The 23,752-nt window shown below is 40.0% G+C and overlaps 2 protein-coding genes across 5 annotated transcripts in view; both read left to right on the top strand.

Annotated features, from left to right (window-relative positions):
• Positions 1 to 2,698: 2,698 nt before the first annotated feature.
• On the top strand, positions 2,699 to 6,190 carry LOC127508140 (nuclear factor 7, ovary-like). Of its 2 annotated transcripts, none has more exons than XM_051885819.1 (6): positions 2,699 to 3,331; positions 3,742 to 3,837; positions 4,072 to 4,302; positions 4,380 to 4,402; positions 4,484 to 4,602; positions 5,125 to 6,190. In XM_051885819.1, the coding sequence occupies exons 1-6, from the start codon at positions 2,936 to 2,938 to the stop codon at positions 5,613 to 5,615; spliced, it is 1,356 nt and encodes a 451-aa protein (XP_051741779.1). In that variant the 5' UTR covers positions 2,699 to 2,935; the 3' UTR covers positions 5,616 to 6,190. The 2 variants fall into 2 exon arrangements, with proteins under 2 accessions (XP_051741779.1, XP_051741778.1); XM_051885818.1 differs by having other exon boundaries at positions 4,484 to 4,659.
• A 633-nt stretch (positions 6,191 to 6,823) lies between these two features.
• The window catches only part of LOC127508148 (nuclear factor 7, ovary-like), an 85,495-nt gene continuing 68,566 nt past the window's right edge, over positions 6,824 to 23,752 (top strand). Inside the window, exons 1-7 of one of the 3 annotated variants that reach the window (XM_051885836.1) lie at positions 6,824 to 6,971; positions 8,035 to 8,065; positions 8,171 to 8,735; positions 9,280 to 9,375; positions 11,038 to 11,268; positions 11,346 to 11,368; positions 11,450 to 11,568. In XM_051885836.1, coding sequence (XP_051741796.1) covers positions 8,340 to 8,735; positions 9,280 to 9,375; positions 11,038 to 11,268; positions 11,346 to 11,368; positions 11,450 to 11,568 — 865 coding nt within the window. In that variant the 5' untranslated portion in view covers positions 6,824 to 6,971; positions 8,035 to 8,065; positions 8,171 to 8,339. Of the gene's footprint in view, positions 6,972 to 8,034; positions 8,066 to 8,170; positions 8,736 to 9,279; positions 9,376 to 11,037; positions 11,269 to 11,345; positions 11,369 to 11,449; positions 11,569 to 23,752 lie in introns of those variants that run through there. The other 2 variants (XM_051885838.1, XM_051885837.1) reach the window with 2 other exon arrangements.

Genomic DNA, 23,752 nt, shown 5'->3' with positions numbered 1-23,752 from the left:
ATAACAGGTAGTTTTATTATAAACAGAGGCACGGAAACTGGCAGACAGGTAAAGCAGGTGAGTAGATATGCAAGCTTGTGGAAACAGTCACTTAGCTGGAGAGTAATCATTGGATTGTCTTTCACAGGATCGGCTGGAGAACAGTACACAGGAGACGAAGAGGAGTCCAGGTAAGTGTGACATTGTGCTACACACAGACAAGACCAGACATCATGGTAGAGTGAACGTGGGGATTAAGTAGTTGCTGAAGAGTGATAATAAGGGTGATGGCTTTCAGGTGCAGGTGATTGGAGAGTGAGTGCAGGTGAGGAACCAGAGGGATGCTGGGAAGTGGAGTCCAGGGAAGGTGAAACAGACGGTGACTGTGACAATGATTATATATTTTTCATCAATAAGTAGCCAACATCAGCTGATCACATTTTCTCTTGTTTTTCCTGCCATAAAAAAACTAATGTTATAAAAGTCAAACTGCCCAACTAAAGCAAACACTGATCACTGGTTTGTAAAGTGTTACCAGCTTTTTTAATCAAACAGTAGCTTTCTTAACATATTGTTGAAATAAACACATCACTCCAATGAATAGCAAAATGGTCATAATATAAATTTTCCTTCATAAAAGTTTGTAATTTTCACTTTTCATAAAAGCTTATAATTATTTGTTAAAAAAAAAAAGTTTTATGAACATTTTTATTAAGAAATAGTATAATGTTTCTTAAATATTAGTTAACACAGGATGTTCATTGCAGGTAGTCTGTCAATCTCCAGGTAGAAATCATCCTTTCAGGAATGAAGTGAAACTGATTCGAAACTCGGGTTTGGGATACCAGTTTGTTAAAAAACAATGCATATTTCATTTACGCTAACACTCTCACAACAATGCAAACGTCAAACTAACTCAAAACGTAATTAAAATGATTAATTTGAGAGTAGAATAACATAGCCTCGCACGAAGTCATCAAAATAATTTATAAAAACAGGAACTAATTATAAAATATTTATAATCCTTTTGTTCTGGTCTGAGTATATAAGGTAAAGTGCAAAGCACCCATGTGGGATCTTCTGTAGCCAGAAACCCCCATACAGTGATGGGCGTGTGTCTTAAAAACACTAATCCACCACTGTGTGTATATGCAATTGTTACTCTGAGAGTCATCTTTGAGCAACTGATGTTATGTATTTATGATTTCAGAATTGGCTTCTAATTGGTTATTTATGTAATTGGCATGATACAATTTTACTTGACAAATAAATATTATTCTTGATTTATTCTGCATTATTCTTAATTCATTATTTCTAGTAGATTAAAGCGAAGATATTACAACCAAAAAATTGTGAAATGCATGCCAGCGCAGGGTGCCAAACGTTTACCACTAATGGAAATAACAGTAGAAGACCATCAACTGAAGTAACATGTTTAGACAGAAAAAGAGAAGAACAGAAACACAATAATTACAACTGACTTCTAGCCATAGCCTTAGATGAAATCAACTGCAAAAGAGCAGGAGCCGAATGACCCTGTAGCCCAAGACTGAAGTTAAGCAGGGTTGAGTCTGGTCAGGACTGGATGGGAGACTCCTGGAAGACTAGTCTGCTGCTGGAAGAGGTGTTAGTGAGGCCAGCAGGGGGCGCTGCTCATCCTGTGCTCTGAGTGAATAGATCCTGAAAGATAAAGTAGATCAAAACTTTATTTGTGGACAACGTGTTTTAAAATCCTTCAGATTGTCACAACACTGCTGGATCTCATGCTGAAGAATGACAGGGCTACTGTAATCAATAATGTGAAATTAATAACATGCCATTCATATAATCATAGAATGAGATAAATTAATCAGGTCACTACAGGATGATTATATATTTTTCATCAATAAGTAGCCAACATCAGATTTTCTCTTGTTATTCCTGCCATAAAAAACTAATGTTAAAAAGTCAAGAGTCAAACTGCCCAACTAAAGCAAACATTTGATCACAATAATGGTTCAAATATAACTATTATTTTTAATAAACCTAAACCTTGGTTAATTCTCAATAAGAACTTCTGCAGACATGTGACAGAAATAAAGTTGAACTGTTTTGAAGCTGGTAATTCTGTTTGTGTTGTTTATTCCTCCTCTGCTGAGATCTTGAGATTTTTAATGCCGTACAGTCTGATATTAATGACAACTGAGATCCCGCAGTGTGACATGGCTTACAGCGGGGATTATGTTCATACAATCTGACAAGCAACAATCGTAAAAGACTATAAATCATACAGTGTGAATCTGGTTTAAGACTGAGGCTGGAAGTCAGTTGTAGTACTTGTGTTACTGCTCTTCTCTTTTCTTTATTTCTCTTTCCTTCAGTGATTCTGCTTGTTAACAGCAGGTGTTCATCACTAATGCTCAGTCATCACTTGATTAATCACTTATCATTAATTCAACACTGCTTCAGGGGCCGTTTACACGACGCCATTTTCCAGTAAAAAAGTGTTAATTTAAAACTGGGGATTTTGCTGTGAAGAGCAATACATAAAACACAAAAAGAAAGGGCCTTGAGTGTTTTTATGATCAATATTTGTGTTTTCATATTCTTTTTGATCAAATGTTTTCAGTTTTCTTCTATTTAATTTTGAATGCATTTTGTTAATATTTAACCTGAAGAAATCCTGAGTCATCTGTTTGAAAACACCCATGTGATCATAAACTCCACCCTCTTACAACACTTACCAGGAAGAGACTGACTCATTTCCACATTTCTGTCAATCTGACTCTAATGTTTCGACAAAATCAATAAAGAATCAGCAATCAGTGGAGAATGAAGAAAAATGCTTCAAAGCAGGATTTTTGAGACATTTGTTTCTAAACAGACAGCAGATCTTTGTGATTCTTGTGGTTATTTTTGAAACCGTCGTTCAGGAAGTGAAAGTAAAGTTTAGATTGCTGGAGCTCAAGCAGTGAAAATGGCTTCACTATCTGTAGAAGAACTTTCTTGTCCCGTGTGCTATGAAATCTTCAAGGCTCCTGTTTTTCTATCATGTAGTCACAGTGTCTGTAAAGAGTGTCTTCAACAGTTCTGGAGAACCAAGAAAACTCAGGAGTGTCCTGTCTGCAGGAGAAGATCCTCAAAAGATAAACCTCCTCGTAATCTTGCATTAAAAAACTTGTGTGAGTCGTTCCTGAAGGAGAGAAATGAAAGGCGTTCATCAGGATCTGAGGAGATCTGCAGTTTACACAGTGAGAAACTCAAACTCTTCTGTCTGGAGGACAAACAGCCTGTGTGTGTAGTGTGTATGAATTCACAAAAACACGTCAATCACACAGTCAGACCCATCAGTGAAGTCGTTTCATCATATAAGGTAAGACAAATGAGTCTTGTTTCACATGTAAAGGGATAATTAGTCAACCTTCTGCCCCTCCAGTGATGTCCCTGCTCCCTAAAAAAGTAACTAATTGTGTTACTTAGTTTCTTGTTATGGAAAGTAATGTGTTACATTACGCAAATACATTTTCACACAGATCCAGTTGGTATTGGATAACTCTTTTGCTTCAATAAATAACATTGTAATTTACAATCTGTACTTTGTGTTCACTCAGACTGCCTTTGTTTTATAGTAGGTTTTAATTTCTGAATCAGTTTAGTTTGAGATGTTCACAAAAACAGAAGAAATCAGGATGGGCCAAATACTTTTCCACAGCATTATCTGATCATATCACTGTCTTCTCTTCACTGTAATCTGGTGTTTTATGTATTTTTGTTCAATTCTAGGAGGAGCTCAATACAGCACTGAAGTCCTTACAAGAGAAACTTCAACACAATGAAGAAATGAAAGGAGAGTTTGAGAAAACAGTTCAACACATCAAGGTGAGGAAACAGAATCAGAGTCATTTTCATTACAGCTGTAGGATCACTATATACAGTTATGATCTGATATATTTAATATAATGAATTCCAGTTTATTATTTCTGTAAATGACAAGCATCAATCTGCTTCTGGATCTGTTATATGTCAGTATCTGAGTTTATGTCTGGTATTAATGATGTGAAGTGTTGATGTGTGTTGATTGAGATGATTGAAGTGAATGTGATCTGATTTCAGTCTCAAGCTGAGCACACAGAGCGTCAGATTAAACAGCAGTTTGAGAAGCTTCATCAGTTTCTCAGAGATGAAGAAGAAGCTACAATCACTGCACTGAGGGAGGAAGAGGAGCAGAAGAAGCAGATGATGAAGGAGAAGCTGGAGGAGATGAACAGACACATCTCAGCTCTTTCACACACAATCAAAGACATGGAGGAGATGATGAAAGCCAATGACGTCTGCTTTCTGAAGGTCTGATTTCAGATCATTGGTTGATCATTGGTTCATTGATTGAGTTCTTGATGATAAATGGTGTGTTTGTTCTGCAGGAGTTTCCAGTCTCAATGGAAAGGTGAGTGATCTGCTCCTGTCTCTGGTCTCTCTGGTTCTGATCCAAAGCCACTGTAGTTCTGACTCCTGAATGTTCTTCCAGAGTCCAGAGCTCACAGCCGGGTCCACAGATGGCTTCTGGAGCTTTGATTCATGTGCCACATTACTTGGGCAACCTGCCGTTCAGAGTCTGGAAGAAGATGCAGGACATCGTCCAAAACAGTGAGTCTGACTGCAGAAGATCTGAGCTGGAAATTATGGATGGGTGGAGAGTTAAAGGTGCTTCATGATAGATAGATAGATAGATAGATTAGTTTAATTGAGTCTAATGGGATTCTGTCTGTTTAGATTTGAATTTTTGTCACTTGGAGATTGATGGAATGTTCAAATGAGACAAAACTGTTCAATGACAGTCTGTTGGATTTTTCTGTCTGTTTGATCATCATTTTTAGGAAAACCTAGTTATAAATCTCATCAGCTCTCATTGATTTATTGTTATTTTAACTTTCCTAAAGTATCAGTTTCTCTTGATGGACACAAATGTCTGAATCACACATTTAATGTTTGTAGTTGATGATAAAATGAGTGTGAAACTAATAACAGCACTGACAGTGATCAGAGGAACATGTCTGATGTGTTTGATCAACAGGACGAGTGTCATAATTCATAATAATCTGTGTTGAATCACTCTTGATCATTATATGAAAATCAGAATAAAAGCATCTGTTGATTGTGTCTCATCAGCTCCTGTCATTCTGGATCCAAACACTGCGAATCCACGTCTCGTCCTGTCTGATGATCTGACCAGTGTGAGATTCAACGGGAACAAACGACCTCTTCCTGATAATCCAGAGAGATTTGACCATTATGAGTGTGTTCTGGGTTCAGAGGGGTTTAACTCAGGAACACACTGCTGGGATGTGGAGGTTAAAGAGAGTAAATACTGGATTCTTGGAGTAACTACAGCATCAAACCAGAGGAAGGGACAGGATTTATTTGACACTGATGTTTGGTGTGTGACATATGGATGGACTGTAGGTTCTGGTTTTCTTGTTAAACGTAAACTTGATCGTGTGAGAGTGAATCTGGATTATGACAGAGGAACGGTGTCATTCTGTGATCCTGTAACTAACACACATCTACACACATTCACAACCACCTTCACTCACACACTCTTTCCATTCTTCAGTTGTTATGATGGATCTCTGAGGATCTTAGTGGTTAATAGTCAGTAATCGTTACTCCTGTAGGTCTGGATCTTCCTGCTTTCATCATGTTTAATCCAGATCACACGAGTAAGAGTGCTGTTGATCTGAATATCAGATCAGAATACAAGTACATTTATTCATCTTTTTAAAATGATGTGTCATGAATCTCCACCCATAACAGTATAGTAACTGCCTAGCAACCACCCAGAACACCCTAGCAACCATGTAGCAACACCCTGGAAAGCACACAAGAACACCCTATCAACTGTATAGTGATGTGTGTGTGTTTTTGTGTGTCTGAGAGACAGCATGGACTCAAAACCTTCATGCTAAAATCGTTCAGACTTTAAAACCACTTCAAACTGCTTTCAGACTGTCAGGCTAGACTTTCTCAAGCCAACATGAAAGTCTACTTACATTATAATATCATATTTTTCTAGTATTGTACCACTGAAAGAGTTCATTCAGCACTTTTTTTAGTTTTTGTTCTTGATGAATAATTGTTTATTTCTGTTCTAAGGTTGAAATGATCATTTGTTGATTGAAGTAAATGGATGTAAAAGGTTCTTGCTGATCCACAATAAAGTTCAATGAAATATAAACACTTAATCTGATCATTTGTTCTGAGGCATACCTTTTTTGCCGGCATGGGCTGAAGATTATACGATTCGAAATTGGACAAACCTTCTAGAAGTAGTTCAAAGAAATATGATTTTAAAGAATATCATAATGGCAGACAGGAAGTTTGGCTGACTATGGCAAAATTGGCATCGATGTTCTCAACATGACCCACAGAATCAATTAAGATCAGTCTCATTACAATAGGCCACAAATTTTATAAAACTATTAGCATTTTTAAAAATACCATTATAACATGGTACCTTCAGAGCATCTGCCGATGGCACATACTGAGTTTTGTAATGGTACACCAATGCATTCATAAAATATAGAATTTTATATCATAATACTGTATTGTAGTTAATGGCAATTTCATGATTTATTCATGTTCAATTATAGCGCCACAAAGAGGCACAATCCCACCACTTTTTTATGTGTCCTCAGAGTGAGTCCATACATGTGTGTGTCGAATTTGTTGAAAATATCTCATTTCGTTTTGGAGTTATAGACATTTATATGTATGAGAACATAAAAAAATGACCCATGTGTCATTTTGATTTGATTTTTTTTACGACTTCCTATCAAAATTTTGACATTTGGGCCAGAATATTTAGTTAACCATCTTAGGTTCCGTGTTTCCTACGCTGGTTTGGTCTTGAACCTCCACACGGGGGCGCGCGCGCGCGCTTTGTTCGTGTTCGTCAACAAAGTCAGTTTCAGTTTCGAAACCTTCAAGGCGTTGGTGAGACACGGAGAACAGATCAGGTGAGAGTTCAGTTTAACCAACCTTTAAATACCCATCATAATCTAACCTATTGTCTCTCTTATTATGTGTCAGCAGTTGTTTGAAATTAGAATATTGAGAAGATAATAATAGCTTACGTAAATTACATATTTAATAAAATTTAATAAAAAATAAAACGTATAGTAGCCTATTTAGAAATTACTGTTTCGTAATTCATTAAATAAATGTCTGGCCTGTTTCTGTTTCGCTCTTTAAATTGGCTCTCAATGGCACAAGAATATATCATCTGAAAGTAGATGCTGTATAACCCATTATGGATGAGGATTATCATGACATTGTGAAAGGTTAGCTACTGAACTGATGGAAACCCTTCATCATGAGCTGTTTATCATCATCTCACACTGTTTCCCGAGGTTTATGACACATGGTGATGTAATGATGTGTTATTTCTGCTCGTGTTCTCCTGCTGCAGCCCCGCCCTCACTGAAAGCTCTGCGATCATTGATCATCTACAGCAACTCAATCACACATGACATCTTACCAACACTCACAATAATAATAAAAACAAAGTGCTTCTGTAGAATGATTCGACAATTAAACATGGATCTTTAATTTCTTTAATAATCGATAAGGGCAGTAGCTGTAGGATCACACATACAAACATAATTATTCTGGTGATATTGTCTGAGAAACAGTGATGTGGCTGAATGTAGAGTGAAATTCTGTTTATTCAGAAATGTCTTTAATGAAGTGAGTATATTTTTCACACTTAACCAGAAATACTACATAAAGAGAGACCACAAACTTTTTTCACATCTGCGTTTCTCCTGTTTATTGAGGACTGTTAATCTGTTTGGTTCCTGCTGGCGTCTCAAACACTGACAATCAGCTCGATAAACAGACGAGTGTTTATTACTGAACTTCAGCATGAGAAGAAATCATTCTGACAAAGATTTGATCATGACAGACCCTGAGACACTCTGAGACAAATAAAGAGCAATAAATAAAACACACATGAGGGTTTTGAGGTCTTGTATTATTAATATTTGTGTATTTTCATTGTTCTTTTGTGTTTTATCTAAGGGTTTATAGTGTAATATTTGAACGTTTCAATGTAAGTTCGTTTTGAATACACTTTCTTAAAATTTTAAGAAAAGTCAGGAAGAGACTGACTCATTATTTCTCTTTTCTGTCTTACTGACTTTCTCGACAAAATCAGCTAATCAGCGATCAGTGGAGGACAAAGAGAAAACTTTACAGAAGGATTTTTGAGACATTTCTTTCTAAACGGACAGCAGATCTTTGTGATTCTCATGGATATTCATTTTTGAAAGCATCATTCAGAAAGTGAAAGTAAAGTTTAGATTGCTGGAGCTCAAACAGTGAAAATGGCTTCAGCAGCTGAAGATGATTATACTTGTCCTGTATGTCATGAAATCTTCAAGGCTCCTGTTCTTCTGTCATGTAGTCACAGTATCTGCAAAGAGTGTCTTCAACAGTTCTGGAGAACCAAGAAAACTCAGAAGTGTCCTGTCTGCAGGAGAAGATCCTCAAGAGATGAACCTCCAGTTAATCTGGCATTAAAGAACTTGTGTGAGTCGTTCCTGAAGGAGAGAAATGAGAGGAGTTCATCAGGATCTGAGGAGATCTGCAGTTTACACAGTGAGAAACTCAAACTCTTCTGTCTGGAGGACAAACAGCCTGTGTGTTTAGTGTGCTTTACTTCACAAAAACACGACAATCATAAATTCAGACCCATCAGTGAAGTTGTTGAATCATATAAGGTAAGACAAATTACTCTTATTTCATATGTAAAGGGATAATTAGTCATAAACACAGATATCATATTAGGGGCTTTCACACCGGAGGAATGGTTCCTGTAGCTATTGGTGGAAGTACCTGCTTTTTGGACGTGTCCACACCGCAGGAACTGGGAATGATTTTAGATCTAGGAATGCCTTTTGGGGGACTAAATTGGCTCCTACTTCAGAGTAGTGTCTAACCCAGCTCAATATGAACTACCAGTGATGTAAGTGTTGATTGACCGATTGCATGCCATATGAAACACTTGCACCCAAAGTGGTATTCTATAACTTTACATCAATAAATAACATTGTCATTTACAATTTGTACTTTGTGTTCACTCAGACTGCCTTTGTTTTATGGTAGATTTTAATTTCTGAATCAGTTTAGTATGAGATGTTCACAAAAATAGAAGAAATCAGGATGGGGCAAATACTTTTCCACAGCATTATATGATCATATCACTGTCTTCTCTTCTTCTCTTCACTGTAATCTGGTGTTTTATGTATTTTTGTTCAATTCTAGGAGGAGCTCAATACAGCACTGAAGTCCTTACAGGAGAAACTTCAACACAATGAAGAAATGAAAGGGGAGTTTGAGAAAACAGTTCAACACATCAAGGTGAGGAAACAGAATCAGTAGTATTCTGTAGTAGTGATCTGCATCTGGATCCATTATACAGGTGCATCTCAATAAATTAGAATATCATGAAAAAGTTATTTTTTACATAAAGTAAAATATTTCCAGACTTTGTTTGTTTTCATTTTGATAGTTACAGCTTGCTGCTCATCAAAATCAAAAAATCAGTATCTCAAATTATTAGAATATTTAATTTCAAGTTCTATTAAATTACCATTCTCAGGGTATAAATACTGGGTTTAGGTCAGTAATCCCAATAGTAGTCATAGGGAAGTCTGCTGACTTGACAGTTGTCCAGAAGATGATCATCAAGACCCTCTACAATGAGGGTAAGCCACAGAGGGTCACTGCTGAAAGAGCTGGCTGTTCGCAGAGTGCTGTGCCAAAGCATATTCATGGAAAGTTGACTGGAAGGAAAAAGTGTGGTAGGAGAAGGTGTACAAGTGAAAGGAATGACCAGAGGCTTGAGAAGAAGCCGATTTAAGAAGTTAGGAGAGTTTCAAAAGGAGTGGACTGAAGCTGGAGTCAGTGCATCAAGAGCCACCACACACAGACGTCTTCAGGAAATGGGCTACAACTGTCACATTCCACATACCAAGCCACTTCTGAACCAAAGACAACATCAGAAGCGTCTTACCTGGGCTAAGGAGAAGAAGAACTGGACTGTTGCTCAGTGGTCCAAAGTCCTCTTTTTAGATGAAAGTAAATTTTGCATTTCATTTGGAAATCAAGGTCCCAGAGTCTGGAGGAAGAGTGGAGAGGCACAGAAACCATGTTGCTTGAAGTCTAGTGTGAAGTTTCCACAGTCAGTGATGATTTGGGCTGCCATGTCATCTGCTGGTGTTGGTCCGCTGTGTTTTCTGAAGTCCACATTCAACGCAGCCATCTACCAGGAAATTTTAGAGCACTTCATGCTTCCTTCTGCTGACAAGCTTTATGGAGATGCTGATTTCATTTTCCAGCAGGACATGGCACCTGCCCACACTGCCAAAGGTACCAAAAGCTGGTTCAATGACCATGGTGTTACTTTGCTTGATTGGCCAGCAAACTCGCCTGACCTGAACCCCATACAAAATCTATGGGGTATTGTCAAGAGGAAGATGAGAGACACCAGACCCAACTATGCAGATGATCTGAAGGCCGCTATCAAAGCAACCTGGGCTTCATTACACCTGAGCAGTGCCACAGGCTGATTGCCTTCATGCCACGCTGCATTGATGCAGTAATTCATGCAAAAGGAGGCCCAACCAAGTATTGAGTACATATACAGTAAATGAATATACTTTCCAGAAGGCCAAGAATTCACTAAAAATGTTTTTTTTTTTTTTTTTTTTTTTATTGGTCTGAAGTATTCTAATTTATTGAGATAGTGAATTGGTGGGTTTTTGTTAAATGTGAGCCAAAATCATCACAATTAAAAGAACCAAAGACTTAAAGTACTTCAGTCTGTGTGCATTGAATTTATTTAATACATAAGTTCCACAATTTGAGTTGAAATACTTAAATAAATGAACTTTTCCACGACATTCTAATTTATTGAGATGCACCTGTATGTCGGTATCTGAGTTTATCTCTGATATTAATGATGTGAAGTGTTGATGTGTGTTGATTGAGATGATTGAAGTGAATGTGATCTGATTTCAGTCTCAAGCTGAGCACACAGAGCGTCAGATTAAACAGCAGTTTGAGAAGCTTCATCAGTTTCTCAGAGATGAAGAAGAAGCTACAATCACTGCACTGAGGGAGGAAGAGGAGCAGAAGGAGCAGATGATGAAGGAGAAGCTGGAGGAGATGAACAGACACATCTCAGCTCTTTCACACACAATCAAAGACATGGAGGAGATGATGAAAGCCAATGACGTCTGCTTTCTGAAGGTCTGATTTCAGATCATTGGTTGATCATTGGTTCATTGATTGAGTTCTTGATGATAAATGGTGTGTTTGTTCTGCAGGAGTTTCCAGTCTCAATGGAAAGGTGAGTGATCTGCTCCTGTCTCTGGTCTCTCTGGTTCTGATCCAAAGCCACTGCAGTTCTGACTCCTGAATGTTCTTCCAGAGTCCAGAGCTCACAGCCGGATCCACAGATGACTTCTGGAGCTTTGATTCATGTGCCACATTACTTGTGCAACCTGCCGTTCAGAGCCTGGAAGAAGATGCAGGACATCGTCCAAAACAGTGAGTCTGACTGCAGAAGATCTGAGCTGGAAATGATGGATGGGTGGAGAGTTAAAGGTGCTTCATGATAGATAGATAGATAGATAGATAGATATTTGTCAGTTGGAGTTTGAACAGTTTTGTCTCATTTGAACATTCCATCAATGACAGTCTGTGGGATTTTTCAGAGTTCTGATTGTCATTTTTAGGAAAACCGTGAGTCTGATCAGTTATAAAAGATAAAGTAACCCGAGTCAGAACAGACTGAAGGCCTGAGCCAAGTTTGGTGGTTATGATTAGAAAATTGTTCAGAACAGACCATCAGACTGTTCTGACTCGGGTTACTTTATCTTTTATTACTGATCAGAACTCAATCAAACAATCAGAACTCTGAAAAATCCCACAGACTGTCATTGATGAAATGCTCAAAAGAGCCAAAACTGTTCAAACTCCAACTGACAAATATCTAAAACTTCATTTAATTAATCAAACAACCATTGCTTTGTATGCATAAAGAATGTATTAATTCAAAGGAAATGACGGCGTCAGTGAAACAGGGTATTATCTCCCTTGTTCCCAAACCGGACAAGGACACTCTTTTAACAGATAATTGGTGTCCAATTATGCTCCTAACCATCGATTATAACATTTTAGCCTTAATATTAGATAGATTAAAGGTCAAACTTAATCAGTTGGTTGGTGAGACACAATCAGGTTTTATAAAAGATGGGGACATCAGTAACAATACAAGACTTATTTTAGATCTTTTAGACTATGCACATTCTAAAGCTATGATTCTTTTCCTAGACTTTTTTAAACCTTTTGACACCCTTGAGCATGGATTTCTTTTGCAGACTCTCAGATTATTTGGTTTTGGTGACTATTTTGTCAATGTTATTGAAATGTTTTATAGAGATATTAGCAGCTCTGTCTTAATTAGTTTCAATACTTCTAAGAGGTTTTTTATCACCTGTGGTGTCAGACAGGGCTGTCCAATTTCACCCTTTTTATTTATTTTACAAACCCGATTCCAAAAAAGTTGGGACACTGTACAAATTGTGAATAAAAAAGGAATGCAATAATTTACAAATCTCATAAACTTATATTTTATTCACAATAGAATATAGATAACATATCAAATGTTGAAAGTGAGACATTTTGAAATATCATGCCAAATATTGGCTCATTTTGGATTTCATGAGAGCTACACATTCCAAAAAAGTTGGGACAGGTAGCAAATAAGAGACTGGAAAAGTTAAATGTACATATAAGGAACAGCTGGAGGACCAATTTGCAACTTATTAGGTCAATTGGCAACATGATTGGGTATAAAAAGAGCCTCTCAGAGTGGCAGTGTCTCTCAGAAGTCAAGATGGGCAGAGGATCACCAATTCCCCCAATGCTGCAGCGAAAAATAGTGGAGCAATATCAGAAAGGAGTTTCTCAGAGAAAAATTGCAAAGAGTTTGAAGTTATCATCATCTACAGTCCGTAATATCATCCAAAGATTCAGAGAATCTGGAACAGCGGCACTGCACTGCATCACATACAGGAATGCTACTGTAATGGAAATCACAACATGGGCTCAGGAATACTTCCAGAAAACATTGTCAGTGAACACAATCCACCGTGCCATTCGCCGTTGCTGGCTAAAACTCTATAGGTCAAAAAAGAAGCCATATCTAAACATGATCCAGAAGCGCAGGCGTTTTCTCTGGGCCAAGGCTCATTTAAAATGGACTGTGGCAAAGTGGAAAACTGTTCTGTGGTCAGACAAATCAAAATTTGAAGTTCTTTTTGGAAAACTGGGATGCCATGTCATCCGGACTAAAGAGGACAAGGACAACCCAAGATGTTATCAGCGCTCAGTTCAGAAGCCTTCATCTCTGATGGTATGGGATTGCATGAGTGCGTGTGGCATGGGCAGCTTACACATCTGGAAAGGCACCATCAATGCTGAAAGGTATATCCAAGTTCTAGAACAACATATGCTCCCATCCAGACGTTGTCTCTTTCAGGGAAGACCTTGCATTTTCCAACATGACAATGCCAGACCACATACTGCATCAATTACAACATCATGGCTGCGTAGAAGAAGGATCCGGGTACTGAAATGGCCAGCCTGCAGTCCAGATCTTTCACCCATAGAAAACATTTGGCGCATCATAAAGAGGAAGATGCGACAAAGAAGACCTAAGACAGTTGAGCAACTAGAAGCCTGTATTAGACAAGAATGGGACAACATTCCCATTCCTAAACTTGAGCAACTTGTCTCCTCAGTCCCTAGACGTTTGCAGACTGTTATAAAAAGAAGAGGGGATGCCACACAGTGGTAAACATGGCCTTGTCCCAACTTTTTTGAGATGTGTTGATGCCATGAAATTTAAAATCAACTTATTTTTCCCTTAAAATGATACATTTTCTCAGTTTAAACATTTTATATGTCATCTATGTTGTATTCTGAATAAAATATTGAAATTTGAAACTTCCACATCATTGCATTCCTTTTTTATTTACAATTTGTACAGTGTCCCAACTTTTTTGGAATCGGGTTTGTAGTTACAGAACTATTATCGTTAAGTATTATCCATGAACAAAGATTAGAAGGTATATCCATCTTTGATAGAGAAATTAAAATCTCCCAGTTGGCTGATGACACGACTCTCTTTTTAAAAGATAAGAGTCAATTAACGAAGGCTATAAATGTAATTGAACAGTTTTCATGTGCTTCTGGATTGAAACTGAATATGTCCAAGTGTGAGATAATGACGCTCTACAAAAGTGATGATTCTTTAATTGATGGTATCTCAGTAAAAAAGACTGTAAAGTGTCTGGGTATTTATTTATCAAAACATTTTGCAACCAGACAACAGCTTAATTTTTCTGGCAGGGTCAAAAATACTAAAAACATCTTTAATCTTTGGCTCCAAAGAGACCTTTCCCTTTATGGGAGGGTTTTTTTGTCCAAAGCAGGATTATCTCATTTTGTATATCCTTCTCTTTCTCTTTTTGTTAATGACTACTGCTAAAGGAATTCACATTTCACTTCATATGGAAAAACAAACCTCATAAGCTTAAAAAACAGTCCTTTTAAATAGTTGGAAAAAGGTGGACTTGAAGTGTTAGACTTTAGTGATACAGTGAACACCTTTAGGATAACTTGGATTAAAAGATGTTTAACAGATCCCAATTCTATATGGTTTTTTATCCCGAATCTTATCTTTACAAAAATTAGTGGCCTTCCCTTTTTATTAAAATGTAACTATTTACCTAATAAATTGTCCAAATTTCATCAGCAGGCTCTTCTTGCTTGGAAGTTATGCTACACAATTTTTCACCACATAAAACCTTTCTATGGAACAACTCCGATATAGTGATTAGGAATAAATCTGTTTTTCTCTCTACGTGGTTTAACAGGAATATAATTTGAATTCTTTAAATTTTTTATAAATCTGGTCATAATTTCCCTTTACCATTTAAAGAATATAATGCAGTGCTTAAAGCGGTTCTTTCCAGTCTAACTCAACTTGTTAAATGTCATCTAACTTTTAGTAAGAGTGACACCAAAGAACCTGAAAAAAAAAGTTATGAAAAAAAATGAAAGGAAAAAAAAAAAAAAAAATGTTATGACCATATATGTCCCATGGCCCATGGACATCCATTAATTTTTCTGCCTAACTTTTGTGGTGTTTTTGAGAATATATATATATTAAAACATTATAAAAATACATTAAAAATGAGTGTTTTGACAAAGTTTGTATTTTATTTTCTTTTTTGCAGTAATGTTGCAAAAATGCCACAAATTGCCTCTAAAAGACAAGACTTAGTCTGATTGTGCGTGTGTGCATGTGTGTCAGTGCTGCGTCTCACCCCTTCATATCTGTATTCTGCATTTATGGTTTATTTTATTCACCAAATTTGATATAAATGCTTTCTGCTGCATTCACACCTGTGTGTGAGTGTGAGTGTGCATGTGTGTTAGGTCTCACCCCTTCATATGAGTGTTCTCAATTTGAACCTTGTTTCATTTGCGAACACTGTTTACTTTAAATGCCTATAAAGAGGAGTAATATTTCTTACATTTTAACCCAAAATGAGGTGATGTGAGTATTACAGAGCTCGAAACACTGGCATGTGATGTCTGTTTTATTTATATACTGTTCATATACACTTCATATACTGTGTTCTTCAAGCCATCTTCTTGGGTATTTACATAAGAATAATGTGTATTCATAATGCAAAGCTAATTGACATAGCCTTTATCACAATATACTATAAAAGTAAATTATTTCTTCCTCATTCTGTTATATGAAGCTACATCCGATCACAGACGGTTATTTCCAACTAGGGGTGTGCAGCCGAGCCAGTATCTGTATCTGTATTTGCATCTGTAACAATCTTAAAATTATTAGTATCTGTATTCGGATGAAACCGGAAGTGGGCGGGGAACCTGAAGTTCATGAAAAGTCTGTTTTAAATGCATTTCTGTTGTCATTTAACAAATATGCCTTGAATCACTAAAGAAATTATTATTTTTTATTATAATTATAAAATTAATTTCTTTAAATATCTTCCAATTTAAACAATAATACAAAATGTTAATGAAAAGGGGAAAAAAAAAAAAAAAAATTGTTTTTATTTTTATTATTTTCCAGAGGACCTTTGTGTACAAAATTGTCAGAGAATACATCCACAACCAAAAAAATAACTGATAGAAAAAAAAACTAAAAAAAAAAAAAAACAGAAAAAGTATTCAGTAGTTGAAAACGTCTCGGTTATGTATATAACCTTAGTTCCCTGAATAGGGAACGAGACGCTGCGTAGTCGCTATGGGAACGCCTCTGTGTGATGTCGTCATGAAGCACGTATGAAATCTGTCCAATCAGGAGACGGAACGTCATAGGCGGGTGACGTCACTGACCAGGAACTATAAAGCCAGCCCGAAAACACTCTCATTCAGCTTCTGAAATACTGAAGCAAGTCGCTTACGGGCATGACGGGAGTATGGCAGGGCAACGCAGCGTCTCGTTCCCTATTCAGGGAACTAAGGTTATATACATAACCGAGACGTTCCCTTTCAAGGGAACTCGCGCTGCGTAGTCGCTATGGGAACGAAATCCCAACGTCGCCATACGAGCAAGTGACCGTTCGTGTAAGGCCTCAGCGCTCAACTCACAGTAACACCTGCGCCCCCGGAGTGGAGCCGAGGTCTAATTCATAAAACCTCACAAAAGTATGTGGTGAGGACCAGCCTGCCGCATCACACACATCATTTAGGGAAACCCCTGAGATTAAAGCCTTAGAGGCAGCCATACTCCTGTTTGAATGAGCCCGGACGGCCAAGGGTGAAGGCTGTCCAACTGACTTATAAGCAAGTGAGATGGCCTCGACCACCCACTTGCTCATTCTCTGCCTGGATGCAGGGAGACCCTTCCTAGGTGCTCCGAAACATACAAATAGCTGATCAGCTTTTCTCCACATGGCAGCTCTGTGGACATAAGCATCCAGTGCCCTCACCGGGCACAGCAGATTTAGCTTTTCCTGGTCCGAGGACGTAAAAGGAGGAGGACAGAAGGCCTGCAGCACAATAGGTCTCACAGGGTTAGTGAGAACCTTAGGTATGTATCCCGGTCTGGGATGAAGGAAAGCCTTAACATTACCAGGTGCAAATTCAAGGCACGATGGAGACACCGACAGGGCCTGAATGTCTCCAATTCTCTTGAGAGACGTAATAGAAAGCAGAAACACAGTTTTGAGCGTAAGGAATTTTTCTGGCACCTCATCAATGGGTTCGAAGGGGGCCATAGAAAGGCCTTGCAACACAATGGCCAAATCCCAAGCCGGTACTCTCGTGCGAGCTGCGGGTCTCAACCTCAAAGTGCCACGGAGGAAACGAGTGATAAGTGGGTGTCTCCCCAAAGATACCCCACTCAAAGGAGCATGGTAAGCAGCTAAGGCCGCCACGTACACCTTCAGTGTGGAGGGGGATAACCCTAAAGAAAATCTATCCTGTAGGAAATCCAGTACTGCGCTAACCGGGCAGCTAACAGGATCCCACTGGTGATTTTCACACCAAGAAGTGAATAATCTCCACTTCAAAGAGTAGAGTTTCCTCGTGGAGGGAGCTCTGGATTGGAGAATGGTCTCTACAACCTCGGTTGAGAGACCGAAACCTCTGAGCTGTGCCCCCTCAGAGGCCATGCCCACAGCTTCCATAGCTCCGGACGGGGGTGCAAAATCAGACCGCCCGCCTGAGAGAGAAGGTCCCTCCTGATCGGAATCTCCATCGGAGACCCATCGAGAAGGGATACCAGGTCCGAGAACCATACTCGAGCCGGCCAAAACGGGGCTACTAACAATAGACGGGCCCCGTCCCGGCGCACTCTCTCCAGAACTCCCGGGAGCAGCGCAATCAGGGGAAAGGCGTACAGTGGCAGCCTCGGCCACGGCTGTACCAAAGCATCCAGCCCAAGAGGTGCTGGGTTTGACATTGAGAACCACAGTGGACAGTGAGTCGTCTCTTGAGACGCAAACAGATCCACTTGGGCTTCGCCGTAGTTCTCCCATAAAAGCTTCACTATCTCTGGGTGAAGTCTCCATTCCCCAGGCCTCGGCCCCTGCCTCGACAGGATGTCTGCTCCCACATTCAGGTACCCCGAAATATATACTGCTCTGAGGGAGAGCAGTTTCCCTTGGGACCACAGGAGGATCTGATTCGCCAGCTTGTACAATGGGCGTGATCTCAGACCCCCCTGATGATTCAAGTAAGAGACCACCGAAGTGTTGTCTGATCGTACTAACACATGATGGTCCCTGAGGTCTGGAAGGAAATATTTCAGTGCTAGAAATACCGCCAGCATCTCCAGGCAATTTATGTGTCCTGCCAAAGACCTTGAGTCGAGCGACCACTCATGATCGCTCCCCAGCCCATGAGGGACGCATCTGTCGTTAGCGTGACACGACGACTGAGAGCCCCCAGCACAGGTCCCTGGGACAGAAACCAAGGTTGCTTCCATATGACTAGAGCACGTAAGCATCGCCGCGTGACGCTGATCATATGAAAAAGATTCCCCCTCGGTGAGAACCCCTTGATTTTGAGCCACCACTGCAATGGTTCATGTTCAGCAGGCCAAAAGGTATCACGTTGGACGCCGCTGCCATAAGACCTAACAATCTATGGAACTGTTTGACAGTGAGTGACTGGCCTAGCTTTATGTCTGAGACAGTCGAGAGAATCGATGTTATGCGAGCCGGAGATAGACGGGCGCGCATAATCACCGAATCCCACACCACGCCTAGATAAGTGGTCCTCTGCGCAGGAGAAAGCACACTTTTCTTTGCATTTAATCTCAACCCCAACCTTCTCATGTGAGCGAGAACAACATCTCGATGTTGGACCGCCATCTGCTCTGATTGAGCCAGAATCAACCAATCGTCTATGTAGTTTAAGATGTGGATGCCCTGCATACGCAAGGGCGTCAGAGCCACGTCTACACACTTGGTGAAGGTGCGAGGTGACAATGCTAGGCCGAAGGGAAGAACCCGATATTGGTATGCTTCACCCCCGAAAGCAAACCTTAGGAACTTCCTGTGTTGCGGGAGGATTGACACATGAAAGTATGCGTCTTTTAGATCTATCGTGACAAACCAGTCCTCGGACCTGATTTGTGACACGATGTGTTTGACTGTCAGCATTTTGAACTTGAGCTTTGCTACTGTTCGATTCAACTGCCGTAGATCTAAAATTGGACGCAATCCCCCGTCTTTCTTTGGCACAATGAAATAGCGTCTGTAAAACCCTGACTCCCTGCTGGGAGGAGGAACCCTTTCTATAGCCTCCTTTTGCAAGAGAGTCTGTACTTCTTGTGCCATTACCAGAGCCTGCTCGGGGCCCACCATAGTGGGCAGGACCCCGTTGAATCGGGGTGGGCGTGTTCTGAACTGAATCGCATACCCCCTCTCTATCATGTGCAGGACCCACTGAGATACTTTTGACAGATTTTCCCACTCTGACAAAAAATCTACTAAGGGAACCAGCCTCTCGAGGCTGGCCTCTGGTTGAATATGGGCAGCCAGCACAGTGCCCTGAAGCGGAACCCCGGCAGGGAACAACTGAACTGACTGGAGAGAAAGCGCGCCACCCTCGGGTGACCCGCGAGGAGCTACTGCGCCCCGGTATGATAGCGGGGTTGGCAGAGCTCCCCCCTGAGGGCACCGAAGACAAACAGGCACCGTTGAGAGAGGTGAACACTGTTTGACTCTGGAGGGGACCACCCTCAGGATCCTGACGCTTCTGGCGTCAGGATTTCTTTGCCGAAGCCCTCTTAGCAGCAATGACAGCCCTCAGATCTGTCTTGCCCTTGTAGGACTTCGGCTGCGAGCGTTGCCCCGACTCCCAGCTCCTCGGAGGGGGAGTACGGGTAGCAACGCTCTGCTTCTGGTGTTGTCTGTATTGCTGCGAGGAGCTCGTACTCGGCTTCGGCTGCTCCCGCCCAGCAGCCGAAGGGACTTGGGCACGACGAGGAAGAAACTGCTGCATCGCAGCAGCCTGCTTCCTCGTCTCCTGAAACCTCTCGGTGACAGACGTTATAGCGTCACCGAAGAGGCCAGACGGATTCAGTGGGGCATCCAAGAGAAACGTCTTGTTAATATCAGACAGATTTAGCCATAGATGGCGCTCCGTGGCCACCAGAGCTGCCATAGAGCGGCCGATTGACTTGGCCGTCTCCTTGGTGGCACGGAGCGCTAAATCTGCTGACTGAAGCAACTCATGGATGAAATCAGCCCCCACTTCCTCACTATCGCCCAAGTCTTTCAGCAGGTCAGCTTGGTATGCTTGAATGATGGCCATAGTGTGCAAGCATGCCGCAGCCTGACCTGCTGCAGAGTACGCTTTGCCCACTAATGCTGATGTAGTTTTTAGCGGTTTAGTGGGCAACGTCGGGGCTTTGAGGGACGATGCCGCCTGTGGAGAGAGATGGCTCGCGAGCGTCTCTTCCGCTCTCGGCATCGCCCCATACCCGTGTTTCCTCATACCCACCACGTTACTGTATGTGGAGGTTTGAGGAGAGTAAACACGGGATGACACCGGTCTCTTCCACGATCTCGACACCTCAGTGTCGCACATTGTTTTTTTTTTTGTTTTTATTATTATTAAAAGGAATTAAATAATTAAAAGGGATTTAAGGGAATAACAAAAAAGAAATAAGATTGGTAAAAGTTCCAGGTCTATTGTAGTTAACTTAGTAGTATGTATGCAAATAATATTTTTTTTTTTTTTTTTAAATATTAACTCCTATTTGTATGTCTAATGTCAAAAACACAAAACTTTTCTTGTCTCATCACATTCCGTTATGAATTAGGCTACATTATTCATATATTAATTAAATAATCGCATGTTTTCAATTCAAAATGGCAAAATTTCATAAAAATTTCGAGTAGTTTGCAACACTGGATATTACTGTCAGAACATTTCAGTCATAAAATATATGCAGTGGGTACGGAAAGTATTCAGACCCCCTTAAATTTTTCACTCTTTGTTATATTGCAGCCATTTGCTAAAATCATTTAAGTTCATTTTTTTTCCTCATTAATGTACACACAGCACCCCATATTGACAGAAAAACACAGAATTGTTGACATTTTTGCAGATTTGTTAAAAAAGAAAAACTGAAATATCACATGGTCCTAAGTATTCAGACCCTTTGCTGTGAAACTTTGCTGTGCACTTAAGGTTCCTAAGAGCACAGTGGCCTCCATAATCCTTAAATGGAAGACGTTTGGGACGACCAGAACCCTTCCTAGAGCTGGCCGTCCGGCCAAACTGAGCTATCGGGGGAGAAGAGCCTTGGTGAGAGAGGTAAAGAAGAACCCAAAGATCACTGTGGCTGAGCTCCAGAGATACAGTCGGGAGATGGGAGAAAGTTGTAGAAAGTCAACCATCACTGCAGCGCTCCACCAGTCGGGGCTTTATGGCAGAGTGGCCCGACGGAAGCCTCTCCTCAGTGCAAGACACATGAAAGCCCACATTGAGGACTCCAAGATGGTGAGAAATAAGATTCTCTGGTCTGATGAGACCAAGATAGAACTTTTTGGCCTTAATTCTAAGCGGTATGTGTGGAGAAAACCAGGCACTGCTCATCACCTGTCCAATACAGTCCCAACAGTGAAGCATGGTGGTGGCAGCATCATGCTGTGGGGGTGTTTTTCAGCTGCAGGGACAGGACGACTGGTTGCAATCGAGGGAAAGATGAATGCGGCCAAGTACAGGGATATCCTGGACGAAAACCTTCTCCAGAGTGCTCAGGACCTCAGACTGGGCCGAAGGTTTACCTTCCAACAAGACAATGACCCTAAGCACACAGCTAAAATAACGAAGGAGTGGCTTCACAACAACTCCGTGACTGTTCTTGAATGGCCCAGCCAGAGCCCTGACTTAAACCCAATTGAGCATCTCTGGAGAGACCTAAAAATGGCTGTCCACCAACGTTTACCATCCAACCTGACAGAACTGGAGAGGATCTGCAAGGAGGAATGGCAGAGGATCCCCAAATCCAGGTGTGAAAAACTTGTTGCATCTTTCCCAAAAAGACTCATGGCTGTATTAGATCCAAAGGGTGCTTCTACTAAATACTGAGCAAAGGGTCTGAATACTTAGGACCATGTGATATTTCAGTTTTTCTTTTTTAATAAATCTGCAAAAATGTCAACAATTCTGTGTTTTTCTGTCAATATGGGGTGCTGTGTGTACATTAATGAGGAAAAAAAATGAACTTAAATGATTTTAGCAAATGGCTGCAATATAACAAAGAGTGAAAAATTTAAGGGGGTCTGAATACTTTCCGTACCCACTGTAATGTTTAGCTATTCACAGGGTTTTTTCTGGCTCAAAAGAGGCAGAGGTGGTAAAATCTGTGGTCCCTGTAGGAGGGTTATGGCCTTGTGTCAAAAGCATCAAATATTGGCAATATTAAGAGGAATAAACAGCAGATGCAGCAGATAATTATAATTAATTATATCTTTATTTCTGCACTACTTATTTTCCTTTTTCAATTCTATATTTTGTTTGCAAAACAACTTTTTTTTTTTTTTTTTTTCTGAATACTTTATTTTCCTCTGCAATACTTTGTTCTTTTGCAAAGATATGTGGCATTATATTGATACCATATAATAAAATCATCTGTTGATTGTGTCTCATCAGCTCCTGTGATTCTGGATCCAAACACTACGAATCCATGTCTTGTTCTCTCTGATGATCTGACCAGTGTGAGAGACAGCGGGATCGATCAACCTCTTCCTGATAATCCAGAGAGATTTGACTATTAATATTGTGTTCTGGGTTCAGAGGGGTTTAACTCAGGAACACACTGCTGGGATGTGGAGGTTAAAGAGAGTTCATGGTGGACTCTTGGAGTAACTACAGCATCAAACCAGAGGAAGGGGTGGGATTTCTTCAACACTGATGTCTGGAGTGTGGAGTATGATGTGGAAGAATGTTATTTTGTTTCTAGTTTTCCTGTTAAACAGAAGCTTGATAATGTGAGAGTGTATCTGGACTATGATGGAGGAACGGTATCATTCTCTGATCCTGTAACTAACACACATGTACACACATTCACAACCACCTTCACTCACACACTCTTTCCATTCTTCAGTTGTTTTGATGGGTCTCTGAGGATCTTAGCGGTCAATAGTCAGTAATCGTTACTCCTGTAGGAAAGAGTTAATTTGATTTGATGCAAATTCATATGCACACCAGTAAACTACACAAAAAATCACAATCTCAAGCGGTTGAGGAGAAGATCATTTTTGAACAGCTGAAATTCTGTATTAACCCTCAAATCGTCTTCAGGGTCTTTTTGACCCAAATCAATGACCAACATAATATCTGTACAGCCATTATAATTAAAGAACACAAACTGAACAAGGGCTTTTTTACAGTCGGTTTTTAAATGAGTTGGAAATGAACAGCATCCCTTAGACCCACAGTTTTGATTTCACACATAGCATGTCCTTCTACTTAAGAAAGAAAATACAGAAACAAATAAATTAACAGTCACAAACCAAAATTCTGAATAATCTATGGAGTGTCAAGAAATTTCAGTGGCACAATAAGAACATAACATATCATGGTATGGCAAAAATTTGACCCCCAACAATTACAAAATTATAATATGTATATATATATATATATTCTGGAACCTATG

The sequence above is a fragment of the Ctenopharyngodon idella genome, chromosome 3, assembly GCF_019924925.1.
Source record: "Ctenopharyngodon idella isolate HZGC_01 chromosome 3, HZGC01, whole genome shotgun sequence".
In the NCBI taxonomy this organism is placed as follows: domain Eukaryota; kingdom Metazoa; phylum Chordata; class Actinopteri; order Cypriniformes; family Xenocyprididae; genus Ctenopharyngodon; species Ctenopharyngodon idella.
This window is presented reverse-complemented; position numbering and strand designations above follow the sequence as displayed.

What these genes read in the sequence shown, in the direction of transcription:
- LOC127508140 (XM_051885818.1), top strand. Translation starts at nt 2,936, where the DNA reads ATGGCTTCACTATCTGTAGAAGAACTTTCTTGTCCCGTGTGCTATGAA. An exon ending in AAACAGTTCAACACATCAAG is followed by an intron (nt 3,838 to 4,071) that starts GTGAGGAAACAG and finishes ATCTGATTTCAG; the next exon opens with TCTCAAGCTGAGCACACAGA. An exon ending in ATGACGTCTGCTTTCTGAAG is followed by an intron (nt 4,303 to 4,379) that starts GTCTGATTTCAG and finishes TTTGTTCTGCAG; the next exon opens with GAGTTTCCAGTCTCAATGGA.